The sequence below is a fragment of the Dermochelys coriacea genome, chromosome 1, assembly GCF_009764565.3.
Source record: "Dermochelys coriacea isolate rDerCor1 chromosome 1, rDerCor1.pri.v4, whole genome shotgun sequence".
NCBI classification, from domain to species: Eukaryota; Metazoa; Chordata; order Testudines; family Dermochelyidae; genus Dermochelys; species Dermochelys coriacea.
The window spans coordinates 217,976,301-217,999,787 of record NC_050068.2 but is presented as its reverse complement, the minus strand read 5'-3'; the positions used below and the strand labels follow the sequence as shown (position 1 = coordinate 217,999,787).

Here is a 23,487-nt window from a genome sequence, read left to right as displayed (position 1 = left end):
ATTGCTTGAGCTCTGGCACCTCTTTCATTACAAATTAAGCACTGGGTGGGACACAGTCCGTATGAAAGACACTGACAAAGACTAAGTGTTTTTGAGCAACATAGCATGGGGCTGTTCAGTGCCATGGTGCTTGGCATGGTGACAAGGTGTCCAGCACCTCTACACAACTGGGAATCCGTCTCACCCATTTGCATGGCATCCTGGGTCCCCCTCCTGCCCACCCTGCTGTGTACCTTGGTTCATGGACTGTTCCTGCTTGCCACTATTCAGGGCGCAAGAATCAGAGATTCGGGGGGGCTGCTGAGGGCCCCCCAGGTGAGGGAGCTGACCAGTCTGGGTGAGAAAGTGATTGAGGGAGTCGCAGAGGTTGGCAATGTGGTGCTGATCCAGGGTCCAGTTCTTCCGCTCAGCCTGGCGCAGGCTCTCCATCAGCTCTGCAAGGGCAATGGGGGGGATGAAATCCAGTTATTGCATGCATCGTGTGCCCTTCTCTTGCCTAATCCCTAACCCTATGGGTACTCCCCCGGGAAACCTCTTTTCCTCACACTCAGGGGCTCACCATTTCCTTTCTCACCGCTGTATCCCCTCAGAGAGTCCCTTTCTTCACACTCAGGGCTTCCCCACCCCATGCGCACCTCTAATCTCTGCTGTGCACTCTCTGGGGAGCTGCCTTTTTCTATTCACAGCATGTTGTCTCTGACACATGAGTGGGACAAGCAGCAGCAGGGACTGGGAAGCCATCCATCTATCTTCTAGCTCTCCCCATCACTGCTTATCTGAGGGCCACAAAAATCTTGAGTGAATTTCTCCTCCCCACAATTCATGAGGCAGGGCAATGCTATTCTCTCCATTGTACAGATGGGAACTGAGGTCCAGAGAGGCTGAGTGACTTCCCCAAGGTTACACAAGAAGTGTGTGGCAGAGCAGGGAATTGAACCTGGGTCTCCCACTGGGCCAAGCAAGAGGTGGGATCTCCCACTGACCTGAGAATTGGGAGTGTTCAATGCTAGACCAGTTCAGCCGGTTCACCATCTTGAAGCTTTCCTTCAGGGAGTCAATGTTGGAGCACCACTCAGGGGGGAATGCTGGAAAGCCAGGCAGACAAGTCAGTTACAAGGAAGTAACACCCCTCTTCTCCCACCGGTACCGGGTTTACAATGGTACCAGGCCCATCCACAAAAAGGGGCCTTGGCCCAGACCACTCCACTTGCGCTGCACCCTCAGCTGCTGGCTCCTCTCCATCTCTGGCCCCCCACCCCACATCGCTAGCTCCTCTCTGCCAGCCAGCCCAGGGCTTCTCTCCACCCCCTGCCCTGCCTGCCGGCTCCTCCTCATCCCAGCTGCTTCCCCCACCCACGGCTCACTCCTCTCGGCCGGCCAACCGTCTGAGTGCTCCTCTCCGGCCCCGGTGGCTGCCCTCAGCCTCTCCCTGCCGCTCTGCAGAAGCGGCGGGCTGGGGAAGCCAGCGGCTCCTCCCCCTCTCGCCACTGCAAGGAAATGCCTCCTCCACTGCAGGAACCAGCGCCAGGCAGGCAGGGCCGGGTGGGGCCCCGGGGGACAGGACCACTCTGTGCTCCCGAGCTTCAGCTATCCTGCTCCCTGTTGGGAGGGGGGAATCCCTGCTCTGCGCTGGCTCAGCAGGGCCAGTGAGTGCGCCCAGGGGGCAGGCATGAGGGAGTGGCTCTGTGGGAGGGTGCTGGGCTGTGAGGAGGTGGGGGCACTGGGCAGTGCGGGAGGCTTGTGTGTTTTGGAGTGCTAGGCAGTGGGGGGTCTGTTGGGGGGGCATTGGGCAGTGGGGAGAGGTCTGTGTGTGTTGGGGTGCTGGGCAGTGTGCGGAGGCCTGTGGGGGGCACTGTGTAGTTGTGGTGGTGGGGCTGTGGGGAAGGACACTGGGCAGTGGCGGGTGGGGGAGATCTGTGTGTGTTGGGGTGCTAGGAAGTGGGGGTTCTGTGTGGGGTGCTGGGCAGTTGTGGTGGGGCTGTGGGCCGGGGGGCGCTGGAAGGGGTGGTGGTGTACAGGGCGCTGTGCATTTGTGGTGGGGGGTGGCGTTGGGCATAAGGAGTCTGGGGGGCACTGGGCATATGGAGTCAAACGGGTGTTGGGTGGGGGGGCTTTGTGGCGCGGCATGGGCCCACTCCTGAGGGGAAGGGGCAGGCTGGCAACACAGGGCTGGGCAGGCCAGTGTGCATCTCGTGATTGCTGGTTTGTAAACAGTGCCTTGCACTGGGATGGGCAGAGCAAGACCGCCTCTGCCATGCCATACCCTATTTCCCCTGGCCAGCCCTTTGCTCTGGGACCAACTTCCCCTTGCCATGATCCACTGCCTCCTAAGGGGTCCACACATATATTTGGCACCGCGCCCAAAAACGGTTAATCCGGCCCTGTCTCCCACCCATGTAATACAAAATAAACAGAACCTGGCCCTGTCCATTACTTGCCAAAAGACCCTAAATTTGCAGTGGACAGAAATTCAGCTTCCCTAGTCATTCAGTGCTCAACTCACCCCTCATTTCTGCACCCCACGCCTTGTGGGGCTGGATCCCCCTCTGCTGGAGGTGAAAGGGGAATGCAGTTTCCAAGTTCACTCAGATCTGAGTTTCAGCCTCTACCCACCCTTTGTATCTCATCTTCTGTAGTGCATGGGTGCTGCTGTGAGGGAGCTCACCACAGGAGCACTAGGCACCCTACTGAGCCCCAACACTATCCCAGCCCCCTCTGCCCCCAGCAGCTCCCTTCATCCCCTGCAGCTCACCAAAGCCAGCGTTGTTGATTGAAGCCTGTGACTGCTGCTGCTGGTGCTGCTGGTGTTGGTGCTGCTGTTGCTGTGGGTGGGTGTGTGCGTGGTGCTGCTGGTGCTGGTGGTACCCTCCATGCTGCATCGGGGGTGGGTGCATGGACATCACAGGTGGGGGGCCATAGCCATCGCCACCCTGCTGCTTGCCCCCCTGGGGTGGACAGCCCTCTGGGCTCGGAGTGTGGAGTGGGGGAGCAGCCCCCACTGATGAGGGGCCCTGCGGCTGCTGGTACATATAGTAGTTGTGATTGGAGGGCTGCATATCGCCAAGGAGAGAAGAGAAACCTGCAAGGAGGGAGTAACAAAAGTTAAGAGATGTGGGTAAGACGGCTGCCAAGCTCAAACACCTGCCTTTGTGTGACCTCATCCCACTTACCCTAATAACGCACTCAATCCTTAGAGTGCCCTCTAGAGGCTCAAACAGATAGTGCATGACCCAAGCCTTCCCAAGTCTAAGTAATGGCCACGTTTCTATTTAACACAGTTTTTCCAAAATTGAACTCATTCTCCTGAAATATCACATACATGTGGTTCTGCTAGAGGAGACTGTGTTGCACAAAGCTGAAGTTAGTACAAGACATTTAGATGACATGAGTGTTGACATGTGACATTTGGTTCCTTTTCCCCCCATGTTTCCTTTTGTGGGTGTGGTATGGTTTTTGTTGTTGTTGCGTTTGTAGCTCAAAAGCACTTGGGCTAGAAACTTTGTCGCTTCTCTAATGTAAATAACTAGAGGGTTGCACATTTTGTTGTTTCAGTTGGCTGAGTGCACTGCACACATCAGAGGCTTCTTGCCTTCCTCCATGCCCTCCATAAACTCCCTGTGTGCTACCATCCCATCCCCTCTATTTCAGGACTCTGCAACCCTTCCACACCATTCCCCAAGCCATGGGGCATTGTGTACCCCCATGTCTCCTCCCCCAAATATCACTTTCCGCATCCCCTCCCCCCCATGATGTATTTCTCCCGTGGCCCTCGGTTCTCCCCCACACTAGAGTACCCCATTCCCCCCCATGCCAAGAATTCTGTGTAAACCATCATTCCCCCCCCCCCATTTATTTTATTTCTGTCTGGGACATGTCATTCAAAGTGTCAACATTTTAAAACTGTATTGGGAAAAAGGGCAGAGCTGAGATGGGGATATTGTTTTGCAGGAAGGTATTAATAACTGTCATCAACTTGTCCTTTGATCTCTAGACAATTACAGAGGTGGCTGAAACTGCTGGATCTGCTAATCGATACCAGGGGCTCTATGTGCCTGCCATTTTCTCCTTTTGGTTTTCCAGTCGTCACCAAAATCTACAGGGTTCTGCCCATTCATGCCTAGAATATTCCCTGAAATCTTGCAATTGATCAGATGCAGCATTCAAATGTATTGGGCTCTGACAATCATCCTAACACAGAAATGCCTGCCATCAAGTTGAATGTGAGATCTTGCTTTAGTTGGCCAACAAGCAAAACAACTCCAACCCCATCTCAATTTCTCAGGCTTTTTTAGGACACTGTAAAAGTAGCAATAAAAGGGCACATGCACACTTGGTTTTGCCTTCAGAGGTCACCTTTAAGTCACTGTTACGAATGAATAACCTCAATTTTTTTGGTCTGGGTTTTCTAATACTACTCTGGCGGCTTTCATCCTAAAGTGCTCTACAGAGTATATATAAGGGTCACTCTCACACTGCTGAAATGCAGCTGCCTCTGGGGGGAAGGCAGCAACTGTTTAACAGCCAAACAACACAGAAGAAGAGACAAAAACTGACTTCAGCTAAAGCCTTGAAAGGAATTTAGGACAGCACAAATATTTACCAAGCAGTACTTTGGCATGGAGAATGGAGAGAACACTCCTAGTCAAGATTTTCAAAACTGGCTGCCAAAAGTTAGACTATGCCCATAGCTCGCCTGCCTAAATAAAGGACCTAATTTTCAGAAGAGCTGAGCACTCCAAAATTTCCACTGATTTCAAAAACCCTAATTTGAGTGAAAGGGGATCTTAGTCTCCCTGGCTGGTTCAATCCTTTGGCTCTCAGCTAAGATTGCCAAGGAAGGATTAGCTAGTTTTGGTGATGATGGGAACAGAACGGAGACCAGCCAGACAAGTCACATGTACCAAAACTAGAAAAGGAGTACTTGTGGCACCTTAGAGACTAACAAATTTATTAGAGCATAAGCTTTCGTGAGCTACAGCTCACTTCATCGGATCGCATGCATCCGATGAAGTGAGCTGTAGCTCACGAAAGCTTATGCTCTAATAAATTTGTTAGTCTCTAAAGTGCCACAAGTACTCCTTTTCTTTTTGCGAATACAGACTGACACGGCTGCTACTCAGAAACCTGTACCACAACTGTTTTCAGGCAGTAACAACATGAGCTGAACTTGAACAATCTAAATGAAAGGCCCAGTATACCCCTGCCAAACCCCCGGAGCTATCCATTCCCTGCAATGGGGCTCCTGACTCAATCATCAAAAGTAGGCTTTGGTTGTACATCTTAACCAACAGCAGCACCTCTATGGGCACAGCACTCTCTGAGTGCTGGGTGTTTGAGACAGTTCAGTACGGACTCAGAGGGGAAAGCACGCCAGCTGAGTCACCAGCACAACTTCTTGCAGCACCATGAGTTTCCCTTTGGTGTCCAACTCTGGACAAAACCTGACGCTGCTTAGCTTATGAGAGCTGCTAGTCTCCCAACAGTTATAGGGTTGGACTTTTTGTACAGCACCTAGCACAATGGGGCCCTCCTCTATGACTAGGGCTTGTCGGCATTATGGTAATACAAACAATAAATCATTATTACTATTGTCACAGAAGAGCCGTGACTGCACGGAGTCCTTCTGCTTGTAGGTTTGTTTGATTCTGCTAGAGTAGCAGGGTTTGTCTGCAGTGTGGAAAGACTGACTGACTGAAAGTTGAGTGATTATTGATATATGGTAGGTCCTGGTTTCATAATATTGCCCTACCCATACCAGACTGATCTTTTCAAGGATGTCTCTCTTTAAATATAGGGACAGCAAGCTGAAATTGTTCAAAGTTTTCTGCATCCCCTATTCTTGTCGCAAGTGTGACACTGCCCTCTGGTGGCTGTTCCGTGAATCACAGAATCCAGAGGAATTCAACATGAAAATGGATTAGTAGGTTATATCTTGTCCACTCCACCCTATCCCTTTCTCTACAGTTATTCTCTAGGGCTTTGTCCAGTCCTACATTTAAGTGACCCAAGTGATGGGAACTTGCACCCCTTCCTTTGAAGAGACCCTTCCGCAGCCTAATTTCATCCCACTACCTTTAGTTTATGCCAAATAACTGTCGATCTCCTACGATTTACAACTTGACAATACTTGCACCTTTAGATGGCAATTCATGACCTCAGACAGCCACATATTTATCTTTTCAAGCCTTTCTTCACAAGCTGATCCTTCTAGCCCTTTAGGAATTTTTCTTGCTCCTTCTGACTCAACATCAGATATTTTTAAAAATCATTGTTAGCTCTACAGAAAGAGAGAGACAGACTGAGGGCTGACAGACTGAGAAAGCAGAATTTCTGGACTGCACATTGTGTGTGTGCGGGGAGGAGATAGAACATTTGAAAGCAGGGGAACCCTCTTTTCACATGCTGCTAGAAAGAGGATGTGACTGAGAGATGCCGGTAGGGGCATCACTAGGGGATATCACAGGGACACACATACAATGCGCCATACGTCTAAGCCTGGTACTCACCGTGCTGGGAAGAGGACGATTTCTCCAGCATGGATTTATAGAGGTTGCGGAAAGACCAGCTCAGGTCCTGGAAGTTGATCTCAGAGTAGGAGAACTTGAAGTCGTGGTTAGTACTGTAGAGCGGGGGTGGCACATCTGCCCCTTCACGTCCTTGCCCTCCCGCCACAGTGGCTGCCACATCCACGGGCCCTGTGCCCTGCTAAAGACCAGACAGTAATATGGAAAAAATATCTAAATAGATCGTTGGCTTTGTAACTTCAGGAATTTGAGGGGGAATGTAGGGGGTTGCTCCCAGAAAAGAACACCCAGCAAATCCCATACCACCTGTCTGTCTACCCCTCAAAATCCTTGCAACTCTCCTACCAGAATGGGGGACTCCATCCTCCTCTCCCTCCCAGGGACATACTAGCTCCAGCCCATCCTCAAGCCACTTCTCACCCTAAAGGCTTTATCCCTGCCCCGTCTGCTCCTTTCCCCTGTTCCACTTCCTCCCTACTTCCCTCCTGATCACTGATCTCCCCTCTTCAGCCCATTGTTTCCATTCTTCCCTATGACCCTCCCCATCACTGATTTACTCTTCTATCTATGTCCCCCTTTCTCCCTTACCCTGTCTCTCACTTCGCCCATCTCCGCCCCCTCCTCTGCCGCTCACCTGACTGTAGCTGGCAATGGGTGTGGTGCTCTGCAGCGATAGCTGAGGGGTAGCCTCAGGGGGCAGAGAGGCTTCTGTGCTGACTGGGACAGCCCCCCGTGGGCTCTTGTTCGCCTCTTGTTCTGGGGAGTCCTGTGATAACTGTAAGCAGGAGAACAAAAGAGGCAAGGAAATCAGAAACAGACAGAGAAGGGAAGCTGCAGATGAGAAGCCAGTTCCCCCATTGTACAAGTTTCTGCCCTAGGAAAGCGAGGTACTGGCTGTAGTGAAAGAACATTTAAGAGGACAAAGCCACACTTCAGACAGGACTAGATGGCGCTATTGGGTGACAGCAACGGAAGCCACATGATGGGGACAAGAGGAGAATTCAGACTCCATGTTCACCTCCCCACAGACACGTCCTGTTTCCCCAGTGAGACCCCAAGCAGGGAAGACTCCCTAATGGAGTAAGAGGGGAGTTCAGCCCTCCCCAGCCCCATCTGCTCCCGGAAAGAACCACACTCACATCATCATCTGGAGGGTGCCGCCTCTTGCGGGAGATATCTGGGCAGGAATCTATTGTCCAATAAGAACCCTGGAAAGAAAACCCAGTGGTGAGAGGAACTCCCTGCTGCAGGATGTTACTGAGACCCACAGCGCAGAACGTCAACTAATATATCAATGTCCATGTTACAGTGCATGAGCTAATGCCAGCTGGGCATCAGGAAGATGTTTTCCTCCTGTAGTATAGGACTGCACAGTGAAGTACATTGCTATTGTGGGAATTTCACCCTTCCTCTGAAGCTCCAGGTGCCAGCTACCCTGAGAGACAGGTCAAGAGAAAACATAAATGAAGGATCTGATCCAGCATGGCAGGAGATGGCCTGGCCTAGCACATCCTTTATGCCTGCATACCCCATCAATGTCCTCTGCCTTTCATGGAATTTCTTTGTTAGTAATAAGAGTATAGACCAATTAAGCTATAATGATCAGAGTGGGCAAGATGACTTAAAAGCATGTTTGCTAGGAAATTTCTGAAGACCCAGTTCCAAATAGTGGTTTGGTGCTTGGCTGGCTGGCTGACTCTTGCTCATGGTCTAACTGATAACATATGTGGGGTTGGGAAGGAATCTTCCCCCAGGTCAGATTGGGATTGACCTTGGGGGTTTTGCACCTTCCTCTGCAGCAGGTGGGTACAGGTCACTTGCCAGGATTATCTGGGTATATCTCACTTACTCGTTTCAATGCCAATGCAGGGCCATGGGGCTCTTATGCAGCTCAGTCCCTTCTATTCTCTGCCTGTGGTGCACACTGGTTTGGTCTCATTTTGATTGTTGGATTTAGCATGCAGGTGTTAGCGGCCTGTGACACACAGGTGGTCAGACTAGTTGATCTGGAGGCCCCTTCTGGCCTTAAACTCTAGGACTGTTATTAACCTCTGATTGTGATTTAAATTGATCATTACAACAGCAGGACACGATGGCCTTAGAAGTGAAGGCCAACCTGCATACTAGCATGCAGCCAGTTAGGGTTTACTGAAACAGGGCATTATCACTAACTGAGCCTTATGAGATGTGATCACCAAAATAATGATTCTGTATTACCTAGCTACTTAAGTGATGTCAACTGAGGACCCAGTCCCTTAAAGGTGATCTGCAAAGAAAAAAAGAATCTGGGCTTGGGCCCTTTTCTGAAGCATTATGATATAGAAAAAAAGACTCATGAGGTTCCTGTCAATATATTTACGTTAGTAATATCAGAATTTCTTCTTTTCTTGGTAGTCTCCCTTGGGAACTCAGAGATGCAGCTCGGGCGTTTCGTCTTCAGCTCTTACTGAAGGTGCAGAGATGCTGAATTTTTAGCAAAGCAAGCTTTTCTTACAACTGTTTTGGGGTATTTGAGTTCAGTGGGTGATAACAATATTTTTAAAACCCGAAGTTATAAAACAGCTTTAAACAAATATCAGTTCTGCTCTCAGGTGCTTGGATTTCATTTCCCTGGTATCCATGATGTAATAATCCTACCAGTTCTCTAGTCACCCATGATATCTTTCAGGCAGAACAGGTAATACAAGATCTGCATTTCTAATATTAAAAAAAAAAAAAAAAAGGGCAGAGAAAGAAATATTTCAATCCAAGTAAAGATCACAAGGCAGGGGGGAAAAGGTGGGCTGACAGCCATTTTCATTTCTGTGCAGGTCCTTTTAGTGTACGTTTCTGGAGTCTTCAAACACAGCAGTACATCTCATTGCTTTAACATATATACTACATATTTAAAATTTTTAACCAGAAAGGGCAACACTGGCTTATTCCCTGCAGCGTAAGTGACTCACTCGGGAACATGTCAATTTCTTACCTTCCCAGGATCGTCCCTCGGTCGAGGCACCTTTCGAAAACATTTATTCAGAGATAGGTTGTGGCGAATGGAGTTCTGCAGAAGGACGGAGAGAAGTAAATAAATGCTATGTAGGAAGGATAAGGACTGCGGAGGAAACTGAAGACTTCTGTGTATGCACAGGATGGGGTGAGAGATCACTCAAGGCCAAAGCTATCTATGTACACGCAGGATGGGCCAGGACAGAGACTAAGGAAAGGAGAGGGATGGACAGTTCTGGAGACCAAGGCCTTCTGTGTATGCCCACAGAAGGTACAGTGAGGATGGTATTTGGGCCAGGAAGGGATTGTCAGAGAGTACTTTTGTGGGCCCTTCTTAATAGGGAGGGGGACCTCCACATGTATAAATCAATTAATTCCAGGGAAATTAAGGGTCATCTGACTCTGCACTTCCTCCAGCTGGTAACTAGAGCTTTGCCTTTACACCTGGCTCTTTTCTTTGCTTAGTGGGAACGTTTTGTACTGAGAAAAGAAAGAGCGCTCTCTTAAAGTGGTGGAGACTTTGCTCTAGCCACAGTGTTCCTCACCTTCCATCCGATGCCAGCATTCTTGTAGTAGGGGAAGTTATCGCAGATCCAACGGTAGATCTCGCTAAGTGTCATCTTCTTGGCAGGCGATGAGTTGATGGCATAGGTAATCAGAGTGGCATAGCTGTAGCGTGGTTTCCCATCCTGGTGCACTGCAGCCTCATCCTTACTCAGGGTGGCATTGGGGTCAGTGGGGGAGCCTGGGGGGCACTTCCGGGCAGCCCCTGGGGGCCCCCCCTGTGAGGAACCCCCTAGTTTCTCAATAGTAGCTCGCAGGGTGAGCTGGGGAAGCCAGTCTATGGAAGTGAGGCTGCTTTCCAGGTCAGAGGCCATGATGCTGGAAGCTGGAGTGTCTGCTGGGGAGAGAGGAACAAACGGGACTGCTGAAATACAAGCAAATTGTGCCTTGATAGTGGAGGGAAAGATGCACTTCCTCACATCAGTGTACCTTTCTGAGGAGCCTCTTGCTCACTGGTCACAGCCAGGGAAGGTTGTGTCACTACAGACCTAGGAATGTATCCCTGGGAGGACAATCCTGCTTGCTGATAAGCTTACACAGTTTGTCCAGGAGTAGTAACCTAGTCCTGCTCTGTGTAGTCTAATCAAACTCAGGTAAGGGAACGAGGAGAGGAGAGGGATCTATCCTGGGGAGTGGCCATTCCACCTGCTGTAGCACACCATGAAAGCATCACCTCTGCAAGCCAAGACTGGCGTGGTATCCAGTGGGACTATCCCCTTCATCATCTGCCAACTGTAGCCTAATAAAGTCACCTCCTCATCTCAGGAGTGGGATTATAGCTAGGGAGGAATGTCCCTCATGTTGTATCCAAGTCACACCTAAATAAGATCACGTGTATGGGTCAGGACTGGCAATATATTCATTGGGGGTCGGGGGAGGAATTTCTTCTCCATGGCCTGAGGTAATCTCTCCCTACATCATATCACATTGTATCCAACCCAGTTTGTAAGCTCCTTGGGGCAGGGATCATAAAAAATCACCCCTCCCCCCCACCTATAGTGGTATATACATATAATTATATCAACCACATCAAGGACGGACTGATGGACTGAAAACAGAATCATTATAATTAAGACTTTGCTCTTCTTTAGCCCTTTTTCCTAAGGATCTCAAAGAATTTTACTGAATTAAGTTTCATGAAATGCAGGTAAGTATTATATCCCCAAGTTGAGAAATCTGAGGCACATAGAGGAGAAGTGAGATGACCAATGTTACACAGTGTCAGGGATGATCTAGATAAATTTAGTTCTGCCATGAGTTCAGGGGACTGGACTAGATGACCTCTCGAGGTCCCTTTCAGTCCTATGATTCTATGATACAGTGAGTCTGTAGTATGGTAGAGAACTGAACTGGGCTCTCTTGACTCTGATCTTTACCTTAGTCACAAGACCATATTTCTCCTCATAAAAACAAAGCACCTCTGCCCAGTGTGAGCAGTAATTATACTCAAGCGTTCAATTCAAGTGGCCACATTTTTACAATAAAACAATGTATTTGGTAACCTGTGTGAAATGGGCAGGTACATCACCATCCAGGTTCTAGGCGGTCAAGTCATCATTAAAAACCAACATCACAACTGGCACTAATTGGCTGCACCAAGGACTGAATTCCCCTCTCATCCCTGCCAGTGATGGTCCCTTTGAATCTGGGCTGAGATAGTTAGTTTGCATGACTGCAGCCTGCACTGTACCTGTTCTCAAGATAAAAAGGGGAATTAAGTCTTTAGGGGCTGCAAGTTCTGCACCTTTCACCAGCATGAAATTCACTTTTAAAAAGATCGCTGTATATAGATGCATGTCAGCACACAGAAAGTTAACAGTCGAACACAAACAACACACTCCGGTAACAAATTAATCTCGCGCACACACACACACAGAGATAATAGACTAACATGTACACACCCTACTCAGAAAAAAAACATCAGATGGCGCCTCCTACTAAGTGCATCACCCACACTGACTGGATCAGCTGAGGCAGGGAGACACCCATCTGAATGAGTGTAACCAGTAGATATCCTTTCTAAATATAGATCCAGGCATGCATGCATCCAGCACCTTTGTACACAGACACAATTCCCAGCTTCTTTCACACAACACCCTGCACTCACACACCACAGTGTTCCCACAACACAAAAGCACACAAAGTTCTACACCCAGCCTTCACACCCAACACACACACAACCCAGTGCTTTCACATACACACACACAGGGCTTGCATTTTCATACACACACACTCACTCACTACATAGAGTATTCAGGGCTCAAACACCAAACAATCAGACGCTATCCAGTGCCCAAACACAAAAACCAACACTGTCTCAAACACCCAGCACTCAGACAACATCTCTCTAATCACACAGCCAACATACACACACACAAAAGTGAAACTATGCCACCACCATATCTGTAGCTGGTGGAAACATTATTCTGCTTCTGGAGCGGAGAGAATGAGGAAAGAAAAGGCCCAAGTGCAACTTACTTATCTCCCCAGTATCAGCCATTCCATCAGATACAATAGTGATGAGCTACAGCAGGGGTGGGCAAACTTTTTGGCCTAACGGCCACATCCGAGTGGGGAAATTGCATGCAGGGCCATGAACGTAGGGCTGGGGCAGGGGGTTGGGGTGCAGGAGGGAGTGCTGAGTGTGGGAGGGGGTGCGGTGTGCAGGAAGGGGCTCAGGGCAAGGGGTTGGGGTGCAGAAGGGGACTCAGGGCAGGGGGTTGGGGTGCGGGGTGCAGGAGGGGTTCGGGGTGCAGGCTCCGGCCTGGCATCACTTACCTTGAGCGGCTGCAGGGTGGCAGCAGCGTGCAGCAGGACTAAGGCAGGCTCCCTGTCTGCCCTGGCCCCACGCCCCTCCTGGAAGTGGCCAGCATGTCCGGCAGTGGCTCTTGGAGATGGTGTGGGGCAGGCAGCTCTGCCGTGCACTGCCCTCGCCTGCAGGTACCACCCCTGAAACTCCCACTGGCCGCGGTTCCCCGTTCCTGGCCAATGGGAGCTGCAGGGGGTGGTGCCTGCAGGCAAGGGCAGCGCATGGAGCCCTTTGCCCCCCCAGGGGCAGCAGGGACGTGGCGCTGGATGCTTCCGGGAGCAGTGTGGGGCCAAGGCAGGCAGGGAGCCTGCCTTAGCCCCGCTATGCCATGGGGCTGGCAATCCCCCAGGCCGGACTGAAAGCCCTGATGGGCCGGATCTGGCCCGGGGCAGTAGTTTGCCCTCCCCTGAACTAGAGCAATACAGAAATCTTGACAGGTACAGTTGCATCAGGCCTTCCATTGCAAGCCCATTTTCAGCTGCATATAACTTATTGAAAATACCTCCTTTCAGGCTGAAGGCTGAAACTGGTCTCATCCCAAAGAATTTTTTTTTTTTTTAAAAGCTTGAGTAGAATCCATCCACCCTTTTTTGGAATTATACAAGGGTGAAATAACTATAAATTTTCCCAGTGTAAAAAACCATGCAAACAAACAAAAAATGTACTTAGTGTCTATGTAACTTAAAAACAGCAGAACTTCAATAGCATACAACTTTCCACATAGTCTGGCCTCATTAAGGACTCGTCTCAAGGCCAACTTGGGAGAAAAGAAATACAAAATTAATAGCAACTAAATATTCCATTTTGTAAGTGTGCATTACAAAACTTCAGTCATTTAATACGTACAGGACTATAAAATAACAAAACTAATATGTAGCTGTGATTTCATGCTGCTATTTCATTATGGAAACAAATATTTGTGTAAGGTTTTAACTATGCAACCCTGGTATTATGAAGTAAAATAAAAACAGAGCTAAAAAATTCTCTCTCTTTTTCAATGTTATGCTACTTTAAGATTCAAATTTGAAACATCCGAAATTCAGCAAATGCAAAAGTTAGTTTTCACAGGACTTTTAATTGGTTTATGTTGCACGGATGGAGTATTCTGGATTATTATGTATGTAGTTAAATATAAGGTTAATATACAATAGTGTTAGAAATGCAAGCACAACACCCCTGCCTTCACTGGGGGATTTATGCTAGGGTAGATTTGGATTATATGTACACTACATACACAGGTTAAGTATCTTAACTTTTGCATTTCCTAACTTTTGAGAGGTTTGGTTTTTTTTTTAATATAACTTTAATATTACCCTCAAGCTTAATTTAGGAGTCACTAATGCATCTCCATAATTAATGCAAGTTTTCAATTTATACATACACATGGATCATCCACTGCTTAAACACAGCTGCCTCTGGGGTGAAACACAGCAACTGTTTTAAGAGTACCCAGCCACACTAATAACAGCTTAGGATGGGAAGTGAAGAAGACTCCTGTAACCAATAGAAACTGTATGGAAAATTTTGGGGAAAGAGTATAATTTCCAAAGGCGAAGTTTGGCCACAATTTTGAATTTATTGTTCTGTCTCTTACGAGAGGTGCTATTGGATATTTAATGACCATGAGCAGAAAGGCTGGTCAGGCTCTCAGTTGTACAATTTATCTTAAGATCGTAACTCCAGCAGCATGGTAACTCTAGAACAGGGGTAGGAAAACTTTTTGGCCTGAGGGCCACAACGGGAAATGGAAATTGTATGACAGGCCATGAATGCTCACGAAATTGGGGGTAGGGGTGCGGAAGAGGGTGAGGGCTCCGGCTGGGATATGGGGAGGGGTGCGAGGGCTCGAGCTGGGGGTGCGGGCTCTGGGGTGGGGCCGGGGATGAGCAGTTTGGGGTACCAGAGGGGGCTCTGCACTAAGATCTAGGGGTTGGGGGGGCAAGAGGGAGATCAGGGCTGTGGCAGGGATTGGGTCGCAGTGGGAGGCTCAGGGGTGCAGGCTCCAGGCGATGCTTACCGCAAGCAGTTCCCGGAAGCATGTTCCCCCTCTGGCTCTGAGATGTAGCCAGGCGGCTCTGCGCGCTGCCCCGTCCGCAGACGCCACCCCCACAGCTCCCATTGGCCGCGGTTCCCGGCAAATGGGAGCTGCACGGGCAGCGCCTGCGGACAGGGCAGATGCAGAGCTGCCTGGCCACACCTCTGCGTACTATGTAGGAGCCGGAGGGGAGTCATGCCAGCTGCTTCCTGGGAGCCATGTGGAGCAGTGCAAGCCCCCAACCCCGCTCCCCCGCTGGAGAGCTGGAGGAGGGCAAACCCCGACCCCGCTCCCCAGCAGGAGATGAGGGACGGATTAAATGGTCTGATGGGCCGGATGTGGCCCGTGGGCCATAGTTTTCCTGCCCCTGCTCTAGAATCAATCTGTACTATTAAATCACTGCTGACTTGTAGGGAAGAGCGCCCTCACTCTACTTTGGGCAGCACACTGGGTTTTCCTTAGATGTCTCCTATCCAAAGAGTGAACCAGCTGGACACTGCAGACCATGTAACATCTGACATCACAGGGTAAACCAGAACACCACCACCACCACTCATGGTTCTTTCAACTTCCACTACCCAGTCAGGCCTTTGTACTGTCTGGCAAATGTTACCTCTACCACCTCTCTCTCTCTCTCTCTCTCTCTCTCCTACAGACAAATCTGCTACCACAGAATGAACACGATGTGTTTTTGTAGGCCTTACTAAATTATCTAGCCAGCTAGAATTAACTGTACACATCCATTTTACTGTCAGTCAAATACCTACACTAACACTATTCACATCACCGATAAGCATAAATGTAAAGATGTACAATCATAATATCAGACAGGATTGAAAACAGGATAGAGTCTTTCACCGCTCAGGCACTAGTTCCAACATAACCGCAACTCAGGAAGAGTCAGAGAGATGGGGTCTAGAGCCTTTCACTTCTAGAGCACTTATCCAAATCTGTACTTAAGCAAACAGTGGTTTGCGTGGTTCAGACAGAGAGAAAATGACTAAGAAAAATCCTATAATCAGTTGCCGTTGAACAACCTCAGATTCACTCAAGATAAGGGATACTTTAAGGCAAATCAGCAACTTGTTCAGTGAGCAGTAATAAACATCCTGGGTGTGGTGATTGACCAGCATGTTCGACCTGAGGCTGAAAATGGAAGCTGGCCTCCCCCATCTCAGGTTCCCTGTACTGTACATGCCACTGACTAGCTGGCAGAAGAAATTATTATTTTGCCTGACCCGCTAATTTGCAAAGTTCTTCCACTCAGTCAGTCATGCCCCTCCCTGCACTACTGCTAACTTCACACGGCAGGGCTGAAAAACTTATTAGAGGTGGTGTATGTAGCTTTAAGAACTGTGCAAATGTGTGGTTACTGCCCCTTTACAGTCTGGAATACTCTTAGAGGCAGGGCTCAAAAGACTTGTCAGTTTAGAATCAGGTGCAGCTGCAGTGAAGTACTCCTTTTCTTTTTGCGAATACAGACTAACACAGCTGCTACTCTGAAACCTATGAATGAAATGAGGCTGGCTGTAGCTTTTAAAGGACCCCAAAACTGTACTAATTACATATATTAGTTTCATTTTGATCCCCTGAAAATCAGTGGCCAAAATACTCAATCCTAGGAGCCTAAAGTTAGGCTGCTAAATCCATATTTTAGGCATCTAAATGGAAGTGACCTGATTTTTACAGGTACTGAGCACTGCAGCTCAAACTGAAATCAATGGGAGCTAAGGTTGCACAGCATCTCTAAAAATCAGGCCACTTCTACTTAGGTGCCTAAAATATAGATATAGAAGCATAACTTTAGGCTCCCTGGTTTGAAAAGTTTTGGCTCAGGCAGTAAAAAGGTACAGTTGGCTTTTGGGAGAAAATCACCGTTGACAATGCCAGGGTCACCTTATCTTTGAAAAAGCAAGATGATCAGAGTGACAGCGGTGAAGGAGGAAGTCTAGAAAAAGAAAGGAAGAAAAAGAAAAGATAAAACTGGCCATGTATGGAAATACGGATAGTTTCTACTCCGATGAAAGAAATGAGGATTTTCAAGTTTATGTGCAAAGGTTGTGCAATATTTTTATACCAATAACACTGAAGGGAATAACGTGGGGGGGAAATCAATTTTTTTACGTTTGTCTGCAAGAGAGAAATATTTGCAGTTTCGAGAGATTTTTGTTTTCCCTCAAGAACCAGGAGGAGAGATGAATGAGGGAGACTAGAATGAAGTGCTTAAAAATGTTATCTACCCCAAACAAACTTCCTCACTGAGAGAGATACATTTCACTTAAGAAACCAGAAAGGAAAAAGCATATCTGATTTCCTGGCTAGTCTCAAATCACCATCTATAACCCGCCATATTGGTAATTATCTGTGAGACTTGGGAAATTGCTTTATTTCTGGAACTAGAAATCCAAAATGAAGAGAGAGGCTTCTGGGTATTGTTCACAAATGAAACTTAACTTGGAAGGAGTGGTGGTCACGCTACTGGTATCTGAGTCAGCCAAAAGAAAGCACTGCAGTTTGAGAGTGCACTTCTGCCTACATGCCACATGGAAAAAGGAAAGCCCAGCCCACAGGGCAAGGAGTTGTCAGGAGTCACTGTACCCAGGAGTCGGTGGTTCCATTGTTTAGGACTAACCCAGCAAGCAGAGTACTATTTTTTCCAACAAGCTGAAGTGCTGGAGATGTGGTTACAGAGGACATGTAGCTTGTGCTGGCCATAAACCACAGAAGAGGTTTCAGAGTAGCAGCCATGTTAGTCTGTATTCGCAAAAAGAAAAGGAGTACTTGTGGCACCTTAGAGACTAACAAATTTATTAGAGCATAAGCTTTCGTGAGCTACAGCTCACTTCATCGGATGCATTTGGTGGAAAAAACAGAGGAGAGATTTATATACACACACACAGAGAACATGAAACAATGGGTTTATCATACACACTGTAAGGAGAGTGATCACTTAAGATAAGCCATCACCAGCAGCGGGGGGGGGGGGGGGGGGGGGAGGAGGAGGAGGAGGAAACCTTTCATGGTGACAAGCAAGGTAGGCTAATTCCAGCAGTTAACAAGAATATCAGAGGAACAGTGAGGGGTGGGGTGGGGGGGAGAAATACCATGGGGAAATAGTTTTACTTTGTGTAAGAAGAGAAAGGAATTCAACAAAATGAAGTTAGTGTCACCTACAAGCATGAAGTACACCAACTAGCAAATACAGAGGAGCCTGTTACAAACTCTGAGCCTGTCCATAACAAGATGGCTACTCCGAGCTGTTTGTAGTGCAAGATTGAAGGGATTCAAATGTTTCATTCTGTGTTCATGTAGATAGATAAGAGTAATGCAGTAGTTTTGATTTTTTGAATGGGAAATTTGCTAATGTTACACTAAGAGAAACTAACACAGCACTTTAAAGCTATAATCACAGGACAATCAAAGTTTTAGGATCTCTGCAAATAAATTGTAAACTACTGGGGTACTTGTTTGCTGTTATTATTGTTGTTATATTAGGATACAGACCTTCTCTAATTGGCACAAACTGGCTCAAGAATATAAAGTATACCACAAGTTAGGTCTGGTGGCGAAAGAAAACGAAAAATCTATTTTTGGTACAGTCACAGGTTTAGTGAAAGGCATAACAGAATGTATTTTTAAAAGGCCAAACCAACATTTCTTAAGGCTCATCTGGTGCCTTATGTTTTGTGAGAACCCGGAAAGGCAATTAGAAGAATTGCAGGAGCAGGGAATAATTTCATTTGCTGAGTTTAGTGAATGGGCTGCACTGCCTGTGTGCGTTCCTGAAACTGATGAAGTGTGAGGATTTGTGGGGACTATAAAGTCATCATAAGCCCCAGGCTGCAAGCAGATCAAAATCCAATTCCAAAACCACAGATTTATGTGCTAAACTGTCAAGAAGGGTAAAGTTTACAAAGCTTGACTTCCCTCAAACATATCAAGAGGTCATGTTAGAGCCAGATTCTAAAATATCCTTACTATGGAGACATATAAAAGGCTGTATAGGCACAAAAGGCTACCATTCATTGTAGACAGTGACCTGCCAGATTTAAAAAAAAGAATAGATCAATTCACCAAGGTTTTTATTTTCTTGTCAGCTATTTAGACATATGGTAGAAATGTAGAAGAACACTTGAGAAACGCTGAAGGGATTCTGAAAACTTTGCAAAAAATGTGGTCTTAAAGTTAAGAAAAATAACCAAATTGCTTATTTACGGCCCAGCACAGGTGCAGGGGAAGACAACACAACCCTTATAAGAAACAACAAATGCTACTGAGAACATGGCTTTACCTAAAAATGCTTAACAGCTGAGGTCATTTTTAACTTTGTTAAAACTACTATAAAAGATTTATCCCAAATATATATACAATAAGCCTAATGTTTTCACTGTTACAGGAAAAAAAATGTAAAATAGTTTGGAGCAAAAGACAAAATAAGGCTTTTGAAGATGCACATTGAGGAGTTCTACCGTGCTGGTATATTTTAATCCAGAGTTTTCCTCACTATTACTAAGTGATTCTTCACCAGTAGAGGTAGGAGCTGTAATTTCACACATATGCAAAGATGAGCAAGAGAAATCCACCATATTTGCTCCAAGAACATTAACAGAACAATTACTTTTATACTGAGGAAGAGGCATTTGGTATTATTTTTGGAGTAACTCAATTTTATGAGTACTTATTTGGAATGAAATTTACTTTGGAAACCAATTATAAACCTCTGATAGGAAAAGTAATTCCAAAAGAAGGTTGGCTTAGAAGCATCCAAGATGCAGAGATGGGTTTTAATCTTAGTTGCATATCAGTATAATATCCAGTGCAAATCTTCAGTACAGCACATGCTAACACTGATACACTATCCATATTGCCTCTGAAATTAGAGACAAAATCAGAAGTAGATCACTGTTCAGAATCACCCACTCAGAAGATCTTCCCATTAGTGCAAAAAAAGATAGCCACAGAAATGAAAAGACCTATTGGGTTAAAATAATGTAATATACTCTTTCTGCAGGACAGGTCATATAGGAGAAATTTAGTTCTAATTCCTGTAACAAACATGGATTCGTCAATGAAAAATGACTGATCGCTAAGGGGAACAACAACAGTAATACAAGGTTTACACAGTCGGAGCCTGGCTGAGTTACATAAACTTCACCCCGGCATAGTGAAAATGAAAATCTGACTAGAAGTTGATTTTGGTGGCCAGGCTTTGAACAAAAAAATGAAAGAGATTAGTCAATGTGAACTCTGAAGTAGTCACCAACACGTCACAAACCGTTCCACACCGTCCATAGAAGTTGGTTACTCCGGCTATATTAGAGAGTTTACAGTAGTGCAGCTGTGCTGCTGTAGCTGCATCGCTGTAAGTGCTCTAAGGTAGCCGCTCAAAACTGACAGGAGAGAGCTCTCCCGTCATCTTAATTCATCCCACATGAATGGCAGTACCTATGTCAGGGGCAAAAGCTCTCCCCCTGACAGCACTATCCACACTGGTGCTTAGGTTGGTGTAACTTATGTCACTCAGTGGGATGGCCTGAGCGACATAAATTATACCGACCTAAGTGGTAGCATAGACATAGCTTAAGACTTGGCAAAGATTCCATGTTCATTTTGTGCATAATAAGCAAATGGATTCTAGGTAGTTGATGCTTATTCCAGGTGGACAGAAGGACATACGACAAACACTTCTACTGCTAAGATTACTTAGACATTGTGAAATGTGTTCACTGCATGTGGTTGCCCAAGGAGTTTGGAAGCAGATGCGCTGGAGCTGAAGTTGGAGACTGAATGTAGGAATGAAGGGATGCTAGATGTAGCTTGTAAATAAGGACTCTCTGACTTTTTAATTTTGTTATTATTATGACCCAGTTAAAGTCACTCTAATTAATTAAAAGAAGCATATTTGACAAATTGGATTTTGGGAGGCATAGCACCCAACACCCATTAGCCAGACTTCCTAGCCAAAAGTTTATATGAAACCTACGAGGAGGATGGCCAACAGCAAGGCCAAGAAGCAATGTTCTAGTGGAAAGCCTACATCTCTTAACAACTCTCTATGGCTGGGAAGTTAGAATCTCTACTGGGAATTCTGCATCCTGCAGTTTTGGACTCCTAAGGGGATACATTTTTCATATCATCTTCTGAATAGTAGCTGTCTGATAAGATCTTAAATCCCTCTTCCAGTCCCCTCTAGATGCTGGAAGGAGCCTTTTTTCTCTTCCCCACCCCACAGAGGCTCCTGACCATTGTGTCAGGGTCCTTCCTCTTCCTGGTTGCTTTGGGGGGTGGGGGGCAGGGTGTCTCTACTTCTCCAGTCTCTTCTTTTTTTATCCTCCTCCTCTATAAGGGAAATAGGGAGGGAGGATGAGGCTAATAAGCTGATAATCTGAACTTTATGAATAATTTTAAAATATATAAATACATAAATATATGATCCTCACTGAGCCCTGCTTGGCCATTACAGGTTGGCAGTTTCCTGTAGGTATCATGGTAGAAATGAGCTGAGGAGGGATTTGAAGGAGGATAAGGTAATGGCTTTATGGGCTGGCTAGACTAGGGAAGGTATTCCACAAGTATGGTGTGGAAGTAAGTACATGGAATGTTTCTGGAAGAAGAGAACAAACAGCTGGTGATATTGGTCAGGTAGTATGTAACCTATCATTTAAATCAGCTTCTGTACCAGATGATTGGAGGATAGCTACTGTGACGCCAATTTTTAAAAAAAGCTCCATAGGCGATCCTGGCAATTAAAGGCTGGTAAGCCTAATTTCAGTACCCGGCAAATTGGTTGAAACTAAAGTAAAGAACAGAATTATCAGACACGTAGATGAACAAGTTTTGTTGGGGAAACATCAACATGTTTTTTTGTAAAGGGAAATCATGCCTCTACTAGAATTCTTTGAGGGGGTCAACAAGCATGAGGACAAGGAGGATCCAGTGGATATAGTGTACTTAGATTTTCAGAAAGCCTTTCACAAGGTTCCTCACCAAAGGCTCTTAAGCAAATTAAGCTGTCATGGGATAAGAGGGAAGGTCCTCTCATGGATCAAGAACTGGTTAAAAGATAGGAAACAAAGAGCAGGAATAGTCAGTTTTCAGAATGGAGAGAGGTAAATAGTGGTGTTCCCCCAGGGGTCTGTACTGGGACCAGTCCTATGCAACATATTCATAAATGATCTAGAAAAAATGGTAAATAATGAAGTGGCAAAATTTACAGATGATATAAAGCTATTCAATATAGTTAAGTCCAAAGGAGACTGCAAAGAGTTACAAAGGGATCTCACAAAACTGCATGACTCGGCAACAAAATGGCAGATGAAATTCAATGTTGATAAATGCAAAGTAATGCACATTGGAAAACATAATCCCAATTATACATATAAAATGATACGGTCTAAATTAGCTGTTACCACTCAAGAAAGAGATTTTGGAGTCATTATGGATAGTTCTCTGAAAACATCCACTCAATGTGCAGCGGCAGTCAAAAAAGCTAACAGAATGTAGGGAATCTTTAGGAAAGGGATAGATAATAAGACAGAAAATATCATATTGCTTCTATATAAATCCATGGTACACCCACAGCTTGAATACTGCATGCAATTCTGGTTGCCCTATCTCAAAAAAGATATACTGGATTTGGAAAAGGTAAAGAAAAGGGCAGCGAAAATGATTAGGGATATGGAACATCGTCCATATGAGGAGAGATTAATAAAACTGTGACTTTTCAGCTTAGAAAAGAGATGATTAAGGGGTGGATATGATAGAGGTCTATAAAATCATGACTGGTGTGGAGAAAGTAAATAAGGAAGTGTTATTTACTCCTTCTCATAACACAAGAACTAGGAGCCACTAAATGAAATTAACAGGTAGCAGGTTTAAAAAAACAAAAGGAAGTATTTCTTCACATAATGCACAGTCAATCTGTGGAAGTCCTTGCTAAAGAAATTGTGAAGGTCAAGCCTATAACAGGGTTCAAAAAAGAACTAGATAAGTTCGTGGAGGATAGGTCTGTCAATAGCTATTAGCTAAGATGGGCAGGGATGCAAAACCATGCTCTGAAGTGTCTCTAGCCTCTGTTTGCCAGAAGCTGGGAATGGGTAACAGGAGATGGATCATCCGATGATTGCCTGTTCTCTTCATTCCCTCTGAAGTATCTGGCATTGGCCACTGTTGGAAGACAGGATACTGGGCTAGATGAACCATTGATTTGACCCAATATGGACGTTCTTATGTTGCCATCGACGCAATAGAAGACAAGGGCAGATAAGAAGGGAGACACAGAATTGCAAAGGGCATTAAGTGAGGACAAGAAGCTTGAACGTGATGGGGTGGACAATGGAGAGCCAACAGATGGATTTGAAGAGGAGGATGATATGGCGAGAGCAACAAGTCAGGGAGATGATTTTAACAGCTGTGTTCTGTAGGGCCTGATGTTGTTTCAAGGAGGCCAGTGAGGAAGTGCTGCAACAGTCAAGATGGGAGATAATGAGCACCTGGACAGGAATTTTAGCTGTGTGGATAGAGATAAATGGATGATCTTAGGTTAAGGAGGAAGAAACAGCAGGATA

The 23,487-nt window shown here is 46.4% G+C and overlaps 1 protein-coding gene across 7 annotated transcripts in view; it reads right to left on the bottom strand.

Moving 5' to 3' along the window:
- The window catches only part of FOXJ2 (forkhead box J2), a 34,701-nt gene that overhangs the window by 3,963 nt on the left and 7,251 nt on the right, over positions 1-23,487 (bottom strand). The window contains exons 1-10 of one of the 7 annotated variants that reach the window (XM_043514325.1): positions 10,787-10,900; positions 10,506-10,749; positions 10,058-10,413; positions 9,493-9,567; positions 7,664-7,732; positions 7,159-7,299; positions 6,507-6,705; positions 2,753-3,079; positions 984-1,085; positions 234-434 (exon numbers count right to left, since the gene is read on the bottom strand). In XM_043514325.1, coding sequence (XP_043370260.1) covers positions 234-434; positions 984-1,085; positions 2,753-3,079; positions 6,507-6,705; positions 7,159-7,299; positions 7,664-7,732; positions 9,493-9,567; positions 10,058-10,390 — 1,447 coding nt within the window. In that variant the 5' untranslated portion in view covers positions 10,391-10,413; positions 10,506-10,749; positions 10,787-10,900. Of the gene's footprint in view, positions 1-233; positions 435-983; positions 1,086-2,752; positions 3,080-6,506; positions 6,706-7,158; positions 7,300-7,663; positions 7,733-9,492; positions 9,568-10,057; positions 10,414-10,505; positions 10,750-10,786; positions 10,901-11,578; positions 11,767-12,854; positions 12,901-23,487 lie in introns of those variants that run through there. The other 6 variants (XM_043514339.1, XM_038403815.2, XM_043514332.1 and 3 more) reach the window with 6 other exon arrangements.